Consider the following 17800-nt stretch of genomic DNA (forward strand, 5'->3'; position numbering starts at 1 on the left):
AAATCGGGAAAAACCCTATCGCCAAAGCCTTTTAGACAGGGGTTATTTTTTTTTTTCTTTTTTAGGGCCCCGGTGGGCCCGGGGGTTTTGAGATCGATCAAACGACCCAAACAAACTGGTTCGGGGTTGAGTCTGGCCGGCACGTTGTTCCCTTGGGGGGAAAAACTTCACCTCGATTTCCCCCCTAGCCATTGGGTGCCCAAGCCACCAAGCAGTGCTGGGCCCCCCCCGGTAAATAGAAGAATGATTTCCCAAAGGTAAAACCGCACTCTCCGTGGAAAGGGGAATGGGGGCCCCACCCGTCCACTCCCAAAAGGATCACAACTGGGAAATACAAAAGCTCATGTGTGACCACGGGGGTTCAACTGAATCCCTAAAAAAAAAAAAAATAATTTACATTAAATAAATGCGCAATTTTCACACATTCTGCCCGGATTTTTCTTTTTTATAAGTCAATGTAAAGTAAAATATATATTATATTTTATATTAATATTTTATAATATACATTATATGAAATATCTGTAATGTGTTATTATCATTAGGGATTAATGATTATATGTATGAAACAATTATTGATATATAAAAAATTTTTTTATATTTATATATTATATATACAATATTATATATTATATAATTAAAATTATATTTATATTTTATATATAAAAAATCCATTATGTGATATTACACCACACACCACACACCACACAACACACAAACCCAACACACACACACACACACACATATATATATATTATATTATATATATAAAATATTTATATATAATTACCTGAAAAGGTAAAAACCACATCTCCATGGAAAAGGACTGGGCCCCTACCCCGTACCCTCCAAGACATCACACTGAAAACACAAATGTATCTGCTGTGACCACGGGGGCTCAAACTGAACCCACTAAAAAAAATAAAAAAAAAACATTACTGGTATTTTTTATAACATACAGTTTTATTATTATGTATATATATATTATATATTTATATATAATATATATATAAAAATTATATATATGCACACAGACACACACCACAACCCCACACACCCACCAAAACCCACACAACCCACACCACACACACACACACACAACCACACACACACATATTAATATAATATATTATAATTTATATATAATAGTTTAAAATTGTACAAATACGTTTTTATAATATATCAACGATATGTATATATATTATGTATACATATTTTATTATTGTTTTTTGGTCTGCAAAATAGGGATCTGGAAAAAAAAGGGGAAATTATTTTTTTAGAGAAATTTTAAAAGGGTTTTTTTTTTTGTGTTCTCTCGCAAAGCATTGTGGGTAGTTTGTTTTTAGCATGTTTTTTTGCGGAAGGTGGGAGTTGTATATACCCTTTCCCGTATTATGGGTAATAGAAAATTGAACAGACTTTGAAGGGATGTAACTTTTGAATTATTTTCAGTTTTATTGTATGATAAATGATTCCTAAATAAAAAATGATAAAGATGATCAGTATTGGAAATTTTTGGCAAAATTTTACAAAGTTTTAAAGTTTGTTTTTAAATTTTTTGTGAAAGCGAGGTTGCCTGTTACTAGAATGGGGGGTGATGGGGAAATTTAAATATTTCCCCTGTTGTTTTTAAAAGTTTTTGAAATTGTTTATTTTTTCCCGGGAAAAAATTTATCATTGTGTTTTATGTAAAATTTTTTCTTATTGTTTTTATGGGGAAAATTTTTTTTATTATTCTAGCCTTCATGTGTTTTTTATTCTGTAGAAATTTTGTTTTTCCAACATTTTACGGTTGATAAAATTTTGGGAAAATCAGCCCGCGTTAAATTTCCCAGGTTACTGAAAGTTTTGGGTTTCTAAAGCACATCTTCCGATACAAATGTATATGAAATTGTTTATTAATATATTAATATTTATGTATTTTTTAATAATATATATAATGTATATATATTCCAACGATATAATTATCTAACTACATATATGTGTCTATGTTCATAAATTAAAAATATTATACATATATACATATTATTGTACACACCCACACCCACCCACCCCACCAACACACACCCAAAACCACACACCCAAAAAATACAACATGTATATACATAATTTGTTTTTTTAATTTTTAATATAATATATTAATATTAATTTAATTTTATATATTAAATACATTAACCACATAAAAACAAAAATATTAAAAAAAATTATAATAAAATTTTATATATATTTAAAAATGATATATATAACACCACACAAACACACACCACACACCACACCCCACCCATATTATATATAATTTTATAAATTTTTATTATATAAATATATATATATATATATATATAATAATAATATACTATATATACATAAAATTATTAATATTATAAAATATATATATATTATTTATATTATATATATTTTATATATATATATATATTATTAAAATTTAATATATATAATATATTAATATATATTATTTTTCTTTTTAACGGGGTTCATGTTGACCCCGTGGTCACAGGAATTAATTTTAGTTTTTATGTTGTTATGCCTTGGAGTGAGTACGTGGGGGGTCCCCCTTCCTTTCCCCCGGGGAGGCCGGGGTTACCTTTTTGGTAACTTCTCTCTATTTTATCCGGGCTTGGGACCACACTGCTTTGGGGGGCTGGCCCCCCTGGTAGGGAGGGATTTGAGGTGAATTCCTTGCCCAAGGAACAACGCGCCCGGGGGACTCGAACCCCCGAAATCAGATTACCCTCGTGACATCTGGGGTCCCCTTCTAACCATTCGGGCCCCCGCGGCCCATATATTTTATATAATTATAATTTTATTATATATATTATATATATATATATATATACTACACTGGTGGTGTGTTTTTGGGGGTTTTGTGTTGTTGGTGGTTTTGGGGTTTTGTGTGTGGTGAACATTTGAAAATTAATACTTATGTGGGGTTTTTGGTTTTTACTTAGAATTTACAAAGTTCAGTCATATAATATATTTTTTCGCTTCGTTTAGTTAGAAATAAGACATCTAGATTTGTTTACTTTGTTCAGATATTAGATTTATTTAGATTCACTTAGTTTACTCAAAGATTAGATTTACTTAGATTTGCTTAATTTAGTTAATTTGGAATCTATTTCTTTTTTGTCTGCGTAAAATTTTTCTTTTATGTTAAAAGCAAAAAAAACAATGTTTTATTTCATTATCGAATCATCCTACCCCAACCCTTTAAAAACCAAAAGGAATACCCAAAACCACCCCGCAAACAAACGAATACCATCCTTAAACTTCATCTTAGTTCCACCATCAAACCCCTTTGAACATCCAATTATGATTTTTGTCTGGCACACGGGTTCTTGAGGCACAGCTGGGAAATAGCGAGGTTAGAGGTGTGCCGCACAGCTCGATTGCTGAGCTACTCGCCCTCCTCCAGCTTCGTTTCCCTTTGTATGTGCCATTTTGCGGGTCCCGCCGCAAGTCTGAAATGCAAGAAAGGAAACCGCGTGTTCCCTCATTTGGTGTTTTGGGGAACCATTCGTTTTTTAATGATGGGAAAAAGGGGCCACTGTTGGAATTGTATTGTACTATATATTTTAGACTTTTTCTCTCTCTCCTCTCTTCTCTCTCTCTCTCTCTCTTCTCTCCTTCTTTCTTTTTCTCTCCTCTCTGTTTCCCTCACTTACCTCCCTTACTATTTACTTTCACTCACTCCCTTTATATTATATATATTATATAAGTATATTTTAAAATAATTATATAATAAATATATAGTTATATATTGAAATAATATATGTTAGTATATATATAAATATTGAATTGTGTGTGTGTGTGTGTGAGTGTTGTGCGCGCCGCGCGGCGTGGTGTGTGTGTGCGTGCGTGGTTTTTGTGCAAAACCACTCCCTCCAAATTCCATACAACTAAAAAATACCACATACATACATACAACATACAAAACACTACAAAATACATACATACTACTACTATGTATATATGTATAAACACACACACACAACACCACACACACATATATTATTTTAATATATATTATATATATATATATTATAGTATTTTTAATATTATATATAATATATAAAATTTTTTAAAAATAATAAAAAAATTATTATTATATTATATTAATTTTATATATAATTATATATATATTATTTATTTATAATTTAAATTATGAAGCATATATATAAATAATATATAAAATTTTAATTTTAATATAAAATTAAATATTAATATATATATTTTTATCTTTGCTTGTTTTGTTTTCTTGGATTTGGAAGTTCTGGCTTCGCCCGGCTTTCACTTAGGGCCCCGGGCCCTGTGTCAGTTTTTTATGGCTGTCTATTTGTTGGTCTGACACTGGGTGTTTACCGGGGGGGGGATTCCCAGCAGGCCTCCTGTACCGGGGTTTAAGCATCTTGCTAATCTTTTTACCGCACGACGGCTTTTGGGGGGTTTGTTTTAGAATTGCGTGTGCACGAAATTCCCAAGTAGTGTACAGGGCTTTTGGGCCCCGCTGCTGCAACACCTCTTTCCTTTTATGGTTTGTAAATCTGCCATGCACAGTGGTAACCTGGGCCTTTGTGCAAAGACTTGGGTACCTTTTGGTTTTTTCAGAGAGTCCAGTGGTTTAGCCTGTGGATCTGAGTCCCACGGGCCGGGGGGGAATGTCTCGTTTCCTCTTTGAAGTTCAGAAAAGGATTTGGGCCGCCACCGTCACTTCCTCAAGAAATTTCGGCTTTTGTGTTTTCATGGGATTTGGGGGCATACCCCCGATTTGGGCAAATCTTTCAGCAACTCATTGCCTGTCCCTATAGGGGGGAAACCCCTTTATGTAATTCTTCTACCTGAGCAAGCATCCTTTGTGTTATTGTGCGGGGTTGTCAGAGGTGATGTTGTCGGTTTGAGCGTCTAAAACAGTCGACGGTCCTTTGGAGTCTGTGTGTATGACCCTTTTCCTTTCCCCTCACGGAGCGTGTCCAGTGCCCAGATAGCAACTGCCTCTGCCTTACGAAGGCGTTGTCTTTTTCCCTCAGTTTGTGGCACCCCTTTGCTGCAACCGGCGCCTGCAGTGTGGTCAAGGATCGACCGCCCGTTGTGAATTGTTGGGCTCCCGGGGGGTAGTTGAAGACCCTCGGTTTTTCCCCTTTTGGGGCTGGGTAATATTCACTCTTTTCTTGCCTCCTGCCCGGGAAACCTATCGGGTTTTTTCCCCCCGGCGAGCTTCGACAAAGCAGGTGGGGGGAGCCCTCCCCTTGGCCTAGGGGTTTCTTTGACTGGGGCGATTACCCCTGGCTGTGTAGCACCCAATTGTTTGAAAACAGTCGTTATTTGTTCTGGGCGTTGATATTTGCTTGGGTTGTTTTCCCGGGAGCCTGGATGACCTTTATAAAAATTGGGCTGCCTTTAGATCAATTGTGAGGCCCGGGGGGAAAAGGGTTTGTCCCACTAGAGTTGAGGACCTTCGCCCCCTTTGGGGGCACCCAAATGCCCGGCGGCTTCGTTTTGGACGCCCTCCAACGTCTTTATTTTTCTCTTGATCCCAAATCAAGCGAGGGAGGCTAGTCTACAGGGGCCGACAATTACGTAGAATGATTTTAGTACTCGGGTTCGGGCCCCATGTCTTCCCTCATTGCTCTCAGACAAAAGTCTTCCCTTTGTTGGGTCAAGCGGTAGGGTTTCCCCTGGCGGGGGGAGGGGGTCCGGTCACCTTACCCCAAGGTACGGGTTTTCCAAACCCCCCCAAAAGCCTTCCCGGTTTCAGATTTGCCTTGAACTCTCTGTCTAAGCCATGGTTTTGGTTTTGGCTGCAGAGATCTTTAGCCCTGCCCTGCAAACTCCTCGGATACCAAGTCCAAAAACCGGGGTTTTTTTTTTGGCAGGTGGCCAGGGGGAGATAAAAGCAAGATCGTCTGATAGGAAATTTTCCCCCCCATTGGGGGTTTTTTTGAGTCGGGACATTAGGTGTTATAAAGGGGGGTGAGAACCCACCCTGTGGCGTTCCCTTTTCTAGTGGCTGTGCGTGAAGGTGCCTTTGGAATTACTTGGCTGTTCTATTCGTAAGTATCACACCCAAACCCAAAGAGCTTACTCGTTCCTTTTTGGATCACTTCCGAAGGAAAAGGGGCTTGAAAATTCGAAACCCTTTTCCCCAGTAAAGGGAATACTGCCCAATCGCCGTTTTTTTTGTGCTAAAGAGCGGGGCTTGCGTGCGCTGTGCTCATCCCCGGGAACCCGTGGAGGTGTTCGTGTGGGGCCCCTTTTTTCCTTTGGACCCCGGTTCGTCCCATCCTCCGGCAGTCTTCCAAACGCTGAGGAAGAGAGGGGGCGGTATTCCCCCGGCCCTTTGGGGTTTAGGGAGGGGAAATGGTAGCCCTCTTCAGTTTGGGGGTAGGTAAGTTCCCAAGACTGTTGTGATTGCGGGAAAGAAAGCTCCCTCCCAGCCCCGGGTGGAAAATGATGGGGTACGAGACCCGTCTCGCCTGGGGCTGAGTTGAAAACGGCTTTGGGGCATCTTTTATTTCCCCTCGGGGAAAAAAGATAACGTCTGGTTATCGGTTCGGCTGCCCTTCTCTGTGTGGCAGTCGCGGGGTTTAGGGTTTTTTTGCTTGCCCCTTTTTGGCGGGCAACTGTCGCGCCGTTCCGCAGAAACTCTTGGCCATCTTTGGCCTCTCCCTTTGGGGTGGGTGCGTGCATCGGGGGGCTGAGGGGCGGGTGCCCCTTTGCCCCGTTGCATACTCGGGAAAGGGTGTACGGTGGTCGAAAGACTCACACCATTCCAGCCATTTTTCCCTGCCTCATTTGCGGCATTTTCCTTTGGAAATTCCCCTAAAGCCTCCTTAGGGGGCTATTTTGTCGGGGGTTTTTGCCTTGGGAAATTTTTTTGGCCATTTTTCCCCTGTGGTTGACCCCCCTAATCTCTCTTGAGTCCCGGGCGTCTTGTGATCCTGCCGGCCCGGTTTGGGTTGGTCGTGAGGCTGCTCATCAAAGGCATTTTACGTCTGGCTGTAGCACTTCCACATTTTCGCTCTGTGTGGGTTCATTGTTTCCCAAAACCGGGGCCCGGCCCTGGACGCCTGCGTTGGGCCCTTTTCTTTTTTCCCTCTTGGATTCGGGCGTGTATTCGGCTGGGCCACTATCCATGAGGGTTGTTATAGTCCCTAATGTCACAGTGCGGTCTCCGAACCCCCAGCCAAACCTCTCCCCCAGAGTTGCAGTGGCCGGGGAGTCTAGGACCCCCCCTTTCACGCTTGGCTCCGGCTGTTTTAAGGAAACGTCCGGGGAAAGTCTCGAGCACGTTGGCTATGTGCGGCACCCACCCGGGGCCGCAGGGGCCAGGGGGGGTGGGGTGCTTGAAATCTCCCCCCTTTATCCTCGGGCGTGTGCGCGGGAAACAATACCTGGGTGAGTCTAAGCTACTACATGTGGCCTGGTACACGTTTTACAAATTTCAGGGGGCCCCCGGGGCCCGTTTATCTCGCGGCAAAGATTCAACATCTCCACGTGCGGTGCGCGGGTATTGCGGGGCAGGAATTTTGCCCACCGGGGGCATCAGGGTCTTTGCCATCGGGAAATGGGAGCGCGTAGACTGTCCCTGAAGCAACAGTTTCCCCTGTAAGTCCCTGGGCAGACGATGCAATGCTCCCTTTCCATATTGCGTGGAGGGGCACCCTTTGGGGGAACCCCAGAGTTCCACCAAAATTAGATTGCGTGTCATGATGTTCAATTTATAGTTACATCAGAGAAGTCAATTCGGGGTTTACGGTCGGGGTCTGACAATCCCTTGGAGGGTTTTGCTTAGGGGGCCTTTCGGCTGTCGGGATCCCGGATCCATGGGGGGGGAGACCTTTTTTAGCTCTGACTTTTCGTCTTTGGGTTTTTCTCGGCCAGGGTGTTTCTTGCATTGGCTGGCCCTTTCCCTGGGCAGGCTCAGCTTTTTTTGATTCGGGTTTTGGCCTGAACACCTGGGGTTAGGCTCTGCCTGTAGGGCTGCCTGGTAGGGTCCCTGTGAGGGGATAGCCTGGGTTTGGGGAGGGGAGGGGGGCTCAAACCGGCTGGGGAGAGGATGGGCTGATTGGGCCTTCTCCCTCTTCCTTCCCTTTTTGCTTTTCACGGTCGTTTTAGTGTGTCATAAAAATTGCTGCCTTTTCCACCTCTTCCTCGGGCCTGGACAAGGGTACTGCCTGCTTGCACAGCAGGGGTCAGGATCGACTGTCCCCCCCGTCGAAAACATTCTTTTGGGGCTGGGGGGGCCCTGTGGTGCGTTTGGGAAACCTTCTTTCCCGTGGTTCCCCTGCACTTGTTCACTTGGGGGAAATCCTGGTTGTCGGGGATCTCCCGGGTTTTGGTGGGGGGCATTTTCCCTTTCCCCTTGAGGTCGGGAAACCTTTTCCTTTTTTCCTCCCCCCGACGTAGGTGCCTGGGGGGGCAGGCCAAAATTGGTCGCTTCTTAGCCCTCTTGCCGTTTGAGGGCCGCCCCTTTCCTGCAGAGCAACATGCCCGGGGTGAGCTCTTTGGCCCCATTAGGACATTTGGCTGGTTTTTCCTTTTTTTTCTTCTTTTTTGTCCCTTTATGACAGATTTTGGGGCCTTTTCTACGACACATAAGGGGTAGGTGAAGGTACCCCAGTTACCCAGATCAAAGGGTGGAGCTTGGGGGATTCATGGTCACCAGGATTCCTGGTTGGGTTTCCCTTCGACAAACGGGAAGCCCCCACACCTGTGGGTGTGTGTTTCACCTCCACATCGTAAGACTGGAAACCCAAAAGGACCATTTGACTCTTTCTCCCCGGGGTTCGTGGCGGAGGCTCATTTCCCCCATCTTTTAAAATCCTTTGTCTCCGCAGGAAAAAAGGGGGGCTTTATTTTGGGCACATGATCATGCCCATCCGCCAACCGGTCGACAGCCGGATTTTTTCCTGGCCCCCAATGCCCTTACCATTGGTAGGCTTTTTGAAGCCTTTGGGGGTTTAAAGGGGGCCTTTAATTTCGGGAAACCCTTGGGGGGGGCAGACCGCCCAGAGTCGGGCTCCGGCCTCGGCCGTTTTTGGTCCGCCCCTTTTTGGGTTTTTGGGTTGCTCGTGGAGGGACCCCCGTTTCGGCTGGTTCAGTGGTGCTCTGATTCAGTCAGTGGGGTCGTCTGAGGGGGGGCCCAAAACCCTTTCCGGCTGGGTGCGGCCTGGGGGAGCCCGTACAATCCATCTGTTGGAAAACTGGTGACAGCATGTTTTTTACATGTTTATTCGTCTTGCCCCCTCTTGGCACAGGGATGACGTTCATCCTGTGCTCGGGGTTTTTTTGCCCCCGGGGGCACTTTAAGGCTTCAGGGGGCTGCCCTGGTTTTGGGCCTTGCAGGTCGTCAAAAGAAGTCTGTCTGTGGGGGATTTTGGTTTAAAATTTTTCCCGTTTGGCGGCTCATCACTCACCCCCCACCCACCACGGACCAAAAAGGGGGGCTGAGGCTAAACCAAAGTCTAACAGAAAAGGGTGATGAGGGGTAACCAGCCAATTGCCGTTTTCACTGGTAACACGGACGGGTGGGTACCAAAGCAGCATGACTGCTTGACCCACCCCGAGGGGGGAAGCCGATTTACCTGACCGGGCCTGGGGTCGGCCGCCCGTCTTGCCAAATAGAGGACCCCAAAAAGGCGTGTTGTAGCCGAAGCTACCGTGCCGGGATTTCTCACCTCCAGGGCTCCCCTCTCCCGCTAAGGGTGCCACGCAGTCAAACCTGGGTGGGTCACCCCTGGGAGTATCCCCAAGGGGGTGCCCTTCCACCCCAAGAATCATTTATGGGAACACTTTTGCTCCTCCCCAGTGAGAAGGGAGCTCTTTTATTTTTTTCCCGGGAGTTTCCCCTCCCCCTCCCGGAGGGGGCCTGAAACCCCCTTTTTTCCAACCCCCCCCGGTTTTTCACCTCATTTAGAAAAAAGGGGGTCCGCACCTTTTTTCCCGTCATTCCTTCATCCCTCTGGAAAAAGCCCGGCCCCATCTTTTTTACCAAGGATATGCACATTTTCCAAAATCGCCCCCGTCAGAGGACCACCAAAACCCCATCGCCCAGGGGACATCCCGAAACAGCTGTGACCACGCCCTTCAGCCTGTCATTCCTGCGAATGCCGTTCGGACTCCGAAAGCGCCAACCTTTCCCGCGTTTCATGGACGATGTCCCCCGCGGCCTACGGGTTTTCTTTGTCTACTCGCGATTACCCCCGGCCAGCAGAAACAGTGAGGAACCCCACCCCTCCGGGCCCCTTTGACCGCTTGCAGGGGCCCGGATCGTCATCACCCTGGAAAGGTCTTTTGGAGTCTCCTCTCCCCTTTTAGGTCACACATTCCGCCGACGGTATTACCCCAGCTCGGGAAAAGGGTCAGCAGTATCAGGCATTTCCCCTAAGCCCATGAAGACACAGTTGGGAAGTCCTCGCATAAATTAACTTCTTCAGAGGTTCATCCCGAAGTGGCACTTCTTCGGGCACCCTCAACCTCCTCCCCTCCACCCCCGGTCGGGACGGGCAAGACTTCGGGACCTCTGAGGCGATCGAAGCTTTCGGGGCTAGCAGGAGCCTTACCCCCTCGCGCCCCCTCCCCCCCGCAGCAGGGGCAAGTAAATATAGCCGTCGACCCTCGGACACCGCCATGGGGCATTTTGCAAAAGATTCGTAAGGGTTGGAAACCCCTGTTTTCTTTCACGGACCTCACCCACAAAAAAATGGGTACGTGCTTTCGGAAGGACTCCTTGCGGGTACCGGCCAAAAACCTTCCGGCATATGTCGGGGGGAAGGACTTCCACTTTTGAGGGCCCCACAACCCCCTCACCTTGCCCTCACAAGGGGGTCGCCTCCCCCGGGAAAGAAGGCCCCTGATTCGTTCCCCTTTTCACCATGACATAAACAATCCGGGGCCCAACACCAGGCTGGATCCCCTATCCGGGTTCAATCCTGGAATGCGGAGCACCCCGATGCTACAGCTTTTGCAGGGCAGCAAAAAGGACCCTTCCCTCCCCGGCTCACCGAGGGAGACCCCCCTTTCAACTAGGCGGTGAGTTTCAGGCTCCCGGGACACACCCTCTGGGACATCTCGCGGGGAAACCCCCGCCTTATACCCCTCCGCCCTCCCCGACAGTTTTTCGAAGTTACCACGTCATGGGGGAATCCACCAACACAGGCCCTCACCGCAGCAAATCGTCGGCCCGCAAAATAAGACGCCGGGCAGGGTGTCCCCCTGCTCGAATGCCACGCAGTAAGGTTCACCGCACCAAAACCCCCGCGGTTTCCTTGTACCAGAGGGCCGCTTCGAGCTGTACACCTCGACGTAGTGGGTCCCCTACCAGCCCCAAAGGGTTCAGCCGTCCCTGACGTTTTGACTTTTTACCAGGGGCCCCGGGGCCACACCTATCCGACACAACTGCCGCCCCTTCCAAAGCCCTTTATAAACCCGGGAAATTCCGCTAGGCCCAGGACTTCAGACCGACGAGGTCCTATTTCGCCCGGTCTGGAGGCAGCGATGTCCTCTTGGCTCAAAACGCCCCCGCCCAAGCATACCATCCCAGCGCCAAGGCATGGTGGGCCCCACACCCCCATTTAAAGGGGCCCCCTCATGGCTTCCTCCCTCCACCTGGGGGGGCCGTTCCCTTTGGCACCCTACACATACGGCCCCTTTCCAAAGGATCTTCGGTGCCCGCAGCAGAGATGTTGGGAACCCCCTAGCTCCCCTGTATTTTAGTCACCTCCGGAGATCGGCCCCGGGAGCATTCCCCCGGTTCGCGACCGCAGGGCCCCCGTCCGCCTCGTCCTCGGGACCATCAGGGGCAACGAGACTCTACTTGCCCCCACCCCCCAAAACTGTCACGCTTCATAAACGCCCACCAAGCCCCCCTCTCCCCACCTATGGGGGGCCTTTCCGGTCATCAAGGGGGACGAAAAACCACACCACCGGCGACCACGGGGAGACGACAGTCAGCACGACCGTGCAAGCCTGCGCATCTCCAGGAGAAATGCCGATTTCGAAGGTTCTTTTTCGGACCCTACCGGATTTGCTTTTGTTAGATTTGCAAATTTTTTGGTTCGCCGGGTTTTTCATTTAGGGGCCCCCTGTGTCAGCTTTTTATGGTTTATTTGTTGGTTGACACTGGTGCTTACCGGGGGCCGGGGGGATTGCCAGCGGGCGCTCCTGTCCAGGTGTAAGCATTTTCGAAAATCTTTTTTTCCCAGCACGACGCGGGTTTTTGTGGGTTTTTTCTTGGTTCATTGCACGCATTTCCAAGTAGTGTATCAGTGTGGCGTTGGGCTCGCCGCAATGAGAAACCCTCTTTCATTTTCTATTTTTTTTTCTGCCATACAGTGGTACCTAGGGCATTCTGGGGAAGACTTGGGACCTTGTTGTTTATTTCGAGAGTGCCAGGGGTTTCATAGCCTTGGCATCTGAGTACCAGCTGGCGGGGGGGGAATGTCTCTTTTTCCTCTCTGTGAAGCTGCAGGGGGAGGATTTGGCCGCCCCCGCCATTCCCTTTCCTAAAAAAATTTTGGGCTTTTGATGTATTATCATGGGATTTGGGGGCAACCCCGGGCCCGATTTGGGAAATCTGTCGCAAGCTCATCCCTTGACCCTAATGCTGGGAACCCGGGTTTGATAATTTTTCTACCCTGAGCAAGCTCCTTTTGTTATTGCCGAGGTTGTCGGAGGTAGATTTTTCTTGGGTGAGCGCTGCGGGAAACATCGAGGCCTTTGGGATCTTGTGTATGACCCTTTGCCCTTCCTCAGGACGGTGTCTCGTGCCCCCATGAACCCTCCCTCTGCCTGTAGGAGAGGTTTTGTCTGTTACCCTTGGATATTTGGCATCCTTGCTGCAAACCGGGCCTGGTGGGGGGTCAGGGATCGACCGACCCGTCTGGAAATATTTGGGCCCCCCGGGGGGGGTGATGGTTCAAAACCCTCGGGGTTTCTGCCTTTTAGGGGGGACATATTATTTTTTTTGTTAGCCCCTCATGACCGAGAACTCATCGAGGTTTGTGCCCGGGGGAGTTTCAAAAAGTCGGGGGGGGGCCCTGCCTTGGCCAAGGGGTTTTCTTTGAGCGAGGGCGTATTCACCCTGGCTGTGGAGAACCCCCAAAGGGTTTTTTGCAAACAGCCTTATTTTGTTCTGGGCGTCTGACTTTTTTGTGTCTTAGGTTGTTTCCCTGGGCCGGGTGACCTTTGATAAGAATTGGGCCCGTTAACAATTCGGAGGAAAGGGGAAAAGTTTTTTTAAAAGGGGTTGAGGACCTTCGCCCCCCTTGGGGCCCCCCAAATGACCTGCGTTTCTTTTTTGGGACGTCTCCAATGGGTCTTTTTTTTTTTCTTTTGATCCAATCCGGGAGGGAGCATATCAAAAGGGGCCTGACAGCATGTACAGAATGATTTAGTACTCTGTGTCGGGCCCCCCTTCGTTTTCCACTCATTACTCTCATGACAACAGTCTTGCTTTTTTTCGGTCAGCAGGTATGGCCCCTCCGCGGAAGGGAAGGTCCGGTCTATCCTTACCCCAAAGGTACGGGTATTCCGAACCCACCCAAGCCTTCCCCTGGATTTTAGACTTGTCCTTGAACTCTCTTCTCAAGCCAGGGCCCCTTGGGTTTTGGCGCAGAGATCTTAGTCTGCCGCACATCCTCGGTACCAAGTCCAGACAACGCGGTTTGTTTGGCGGTGGTCCGTAGATGATAGCAAGATCGTCTGCATAGGAGAAGATCTTACACCCCACTGGGAGGTGTATGTTGAGGATACAGGACATTTGTGTGTTAAAAAGGGCTGGACTGAGAACCCCCCCCCCGTGGCTTCCATTTTCTAGTGGCATGTGCGTGTAGGTGACCTTGAAATTTGATCTGGCTTTTATTCGTAAGTATCACCTATCCAAGCCAAAAGCTTTTCCCCTTTATTCCCTTTTTTTATAGGCTCTCCGAAAGGCAAGGATTGCCAAATTTGAAAACCTTTTTCCAGGTCAAGGAAAACTGCCACAGATGCGCCCCCTGTTTTTTGTCTCAAGAGCGGTTTGCTGTGCCTGTGCTCTGCCCCTGGTGAACCTGGAGGTGTTCGTGTGGGGCTCCTTTTTCCTTGGACGGTTCAGTACCCCTTCGGCGTCTTTCCCGACGCTAGGGAGAGGGGGCGTACTTTCCCCGGCTCCTTTGGTTTTGGGATGGGAAAGGTAGCCTCTTCCCGCTCTGGGGGAGAGTGGAAGTTTCCCGGGGCCCGTTATGAGTTTCAGGAAGCAAGCTCACCCACCGTCCCCGGGGGGGGATGATGGGGGGGAGATCCCGTCATCGCCGGGGCTGATTGCAACTGGGTTTTGTGGTTCTTAGTTCCCCCAGAGAAAAAAAACGTCTGAGTTATGGGTTCGGCTGCCCTTTTCTGAGTGACAGTTGTCTGGGTTTAGGCGTTTTGTCTTTGGGGCCCCCAGTTCGGTGGCAGCTTGCGTCGTTCTGCAAAAACCTTTTGCCCGTTGTTGGGCCCCTGCCTGGGGGGCGTGGGGCTGCACTCGGGCTGAGCGGCTGGTGGGGGTCGCTTTACCCGTTCCAAGCTCTGAGGGTGGTACGGTGATCGAAAACTCCAATTCCCGCCACTTTTCCCGCCTCACTCTGCTGGGAGTTTTCCTTGGATCCCCCACCGCCCCCCTTAGGAGGCTGGTTTTTCGGGGGGTTTTTTGCCTTCGGAAATTTTTCGGGACTGTTTACCTGTGGGTTACCCCCCTAACCCTCATTGAAGTAAGGGGTCTTTTTGACTCCCGACCCAGGGCCCATTTTGGGGGTGGGCTAGGGTGCCCCATCAAAGGCATTTACAATTGGCTTAGCACTTCCATTTTTTTCTCTGTTGGGTTCATTCTTTTAGACCGGGCCCAAAGGGGCCCTGGAAAGCCGCCCGTTGGCCTTGTCTGTTTTTCCCTCTTGGTCGTCGGGTATTTCGGTGGCCACTATCCATGGGGTTTTTAAGTGCCCTAAAGGTCCTAGTGACGGGCCCGACACGCCCGCCAAACCCCTCCACCCCGAGTCGCATGGCCCGGGGGGGTCTGGGGCCCCTCCTTCACATGCGTTGGCTCCTGGCGTTGAGGAACGACCGGGGGAAAGTCTCGAGCACGTTGGCTATGGACGGCCCCCGCTCCGGTGCCGCAGGGAGCCAGGATGGGGGTGGCTTGAATCTCCCCTATATCACTTTGGTCTTTTCTGCGGAAGCACAACCTGGCTGATGTCTAAACATACATGGCCCTCTGTACACGTTGTACTTTAGGGGGCCCCGCCAGTTTAAACCCACGGCAAGAGATTTAACTCTTCTCCACAGTGCGGTGCTCGGGTATTGCAGCAGGGGAAATTTTTGCCTTTACCCGGGGATCAGGCCCCTTTTGCACGAACGGGCGCGCTAGACTATACCCTGAGAAGGAACAGTTCCCCGGGAAAAAGCTCCGGGGATGACGAGTCAATGCTCCTTGATCGCATATTGCGTGGGGGATGGCACTCCCTTTAGGAAACCACAGATGTTCCACTGCGAATACTTTGATTTCGTGTCATGATGTTACTAATTATAGTTACACAGAGACTCGTCCATTCGGGTTGACGTGGGTCGACAATCCATTGTAGATCCTCACTGCTTGAGGGTCTCTTTTGGCTGCCAGCTATCCCCGATCCATGGGGGGTGGGGGACCTTGGGAGCTCGACTTTTCGCTTTTGGGTTTTTCTCGGCCAGGGTGTTTCTATGCTTTGGGTGGCCGCCTGGGCAGGCTCACTTCTTTTGATTCGGCTTGTGCACTGAATCACCCGGGTTGGGTCGCCCGTGAGGGAAAAAGCCGGTAGGCTCTGCCCGTGAGGGTAAGCCCGGTTGGAGGGGGGGGGTCTCGACCGGGGTGAGGGAGGGTTGGCTGATTTGGCCTTTCCATTCCTTCCTTTTCTTTTCACGTTTTTTCGTGTCGCATGGCAAAATTGCTGCCTTTTCCGCCTCTTTCCCCGGTCCCCGGGCAAAGGGTCTGCCCTGCTGTGACCACGGTATCTGAATTTTCCCCCGTCGAAGAACATTCTTTTGGGTCGGGGGACCGTGTGGTGTGTTGGGAAACCCTTTTTTCCGGGGTTCCTCTCCTTGCTTTACTTGGGGGGTCCCGATTGTCGGAGATCTCCGTTTCGGCTGGGGGGGGAGTTCCTTCCCCTGGATCGGAACCCTTTTTCGCTTTTGTTCCTCCCCCAACGTATGCCTGGGGGGCAGGAACAAGTCTGGTCCTTCTTAGAAACCCCTTCCGTTTGGGGCCGCCTCTTTCCCGACGAGCGCCATGCTCCCCGGGGGTCCTTTGCATAGGGGGGCTTTTGGGGTTGTTTTTTTCTTTTTTCTTTAAAGGCCTTGTGCCCCCTGAATTTCGGGAAACGCCTTGGGGGTCCCCGCTGCCATCAGATCGGACCCGGCCTCGGCCGTTTCGGTCCGCCCTTTCGGCTTTTGGGGGTTCTCGGGGGCACCACTGTTTCGGCTGTTAGCTGGTGCCCTGGTTCAGTCGTGGGGTCGTCTGAGGGGGGCCAGAGACCTTCTGGCTGGGGGCTGGCCTTGAGGGGCCAGCACGAAGTCCATTTTTTGGACAACTGGGGAGACATGTTTTTCTGATTTTTTCTTGTCCGCCATCTTGGCACAGGCAGACAGTGTCATCTGTGCTCGGGGTTTCTTTTTCCCCGGGGACGTAACCCTTTAGGGGGGCTGCCCTGGGTTTGGGCCCTTTCAGGGTTGTCAACGTAAGGTCTGTCTGGGGGTTTTTGTTTAAAATTTTCCCTGTACTTGCAGGTTCACCACTCACGCCCCCCCCACCACGGATCCACAAGGGGGGCTGGTGTAGAACCAAAAGTCTAAAGCACAGGGGGTGAGTGGGTTACGCGCCTTAGCCCCTTGCACTGGGACACCGGCGGTTGGGTAAAACCACCAGCATGACGGGTTTACCCTGCCTCCCGAGGGAGACCCGCCCATTGAACCCGACCGGCCTGGGTCAGGCCCCCGTCTTTTAGAATAGAGGGCCAAAAAAGGCGGTTTCTAGCCCCCGGGGGTACTCGGCACGGCATCGCTCAACCTCCAGGGTCCCCTCCCCACTCACAAGGGCCACGCACTCAACCGTGGGTGGTGTCAACCTCTGGGGGATCCCAGAGGGGGTGCCCTTTCCCCCCAGGCATCATTTAGGGGGAAACCCTTTTGCTCCCCCCGTACCTGGGAAGGGGGGTGCTGTGTGACCAAAGTGCGCGGGTTTCCGCGCCCGGTAGAGTCAGGTCCAGGCGGTTTGGCGAAAACCCCCCCGCCATCACCGCGCACCTCGGGCCGCCGAGAGTATCTCGGGGGCATTTTAAGCTGCCGATCCAAAAAAAACACACTCACTCATCGCTAGGGTCTACCCATTGGGGAAAAGTCCAAAACAAGCCGCCGGGCATTTTGGGGGGCCCCCAAAGGGGGGCGAAGGGCCCCAATCTCCCATGGAGACAACCTTTTCCCCCCTTTGGGCCCCACGAATTTATCTAACGGCAGCACAATTTTTATCAAGGTCATCCCGGCCCCAGGAACACAGCCTAAGAACAAAAAAGTCCCAAAAGCCTTAAAAAAATCACTGTTTGCAAACACTCCTGGCTGTCTCACACAGCCAGGGTTAATACGCCTCAGTCAAAGAACCCCTACGGCAAGGGGAGGATCCCCAACCCAACCCCCCCTGAAATTTTTTGGGTCCCGAAAAGGCCCCCGGGCCCCGGGGGTTTGGGCAAAAACCAAACTCGATTTAAAGAGGGGGTTTCCTCCCTCCCTGGGGAAAAAAACCCCCCGGCAA

At 49.5% G+C, this 17800-nt stretch overlaps 1 protein-coding gene across 1 annotated transcript; it reads left to right on the forward strand.

Annotated features, from left to right (window-relative positions):
* Nucleotides 1-10010: 10010 nt before the first annotated feature.
* Nucleotides 10011-12429, forward strand: LOC119570929 (leucine-rich repeat extensin-like protein 5). Its single transcript, XM_037918470.1, has 6 exons — nt 10011-10230; nt 10449-10664; nt 10836-11043; nt 11289-11561; nt 11671-12013; nt 12346-12429. The coding sequence occupies exons 1-6, from the start codon at nt 10011-10013 to the stop codon at nt 12427-12429; spliced, it is 1344 nt and encodes a 447-aa protein (XP_037774398.1).
* Nucleotides 12430-17800: the final 5371 nt, after the last annotated feature.

Source organism: Penaeus monodon, unplaced genomic scaffold (assembly GCF_015228065.2).
Source record: "Penaeus monodon isolate SGIC_2016 unplaced genomic scaffold, NSTDA_Pmon_1 PmonScaffold_4473, whole genome shotgun sequence".
Taxonomy (NCBI): domain Eukaryota; kingdom Metazoa; phylum Arthropoda; class Malacostraca; order Decapoda; family Penaeidae; genus Penaeus; species Penaeus monodon.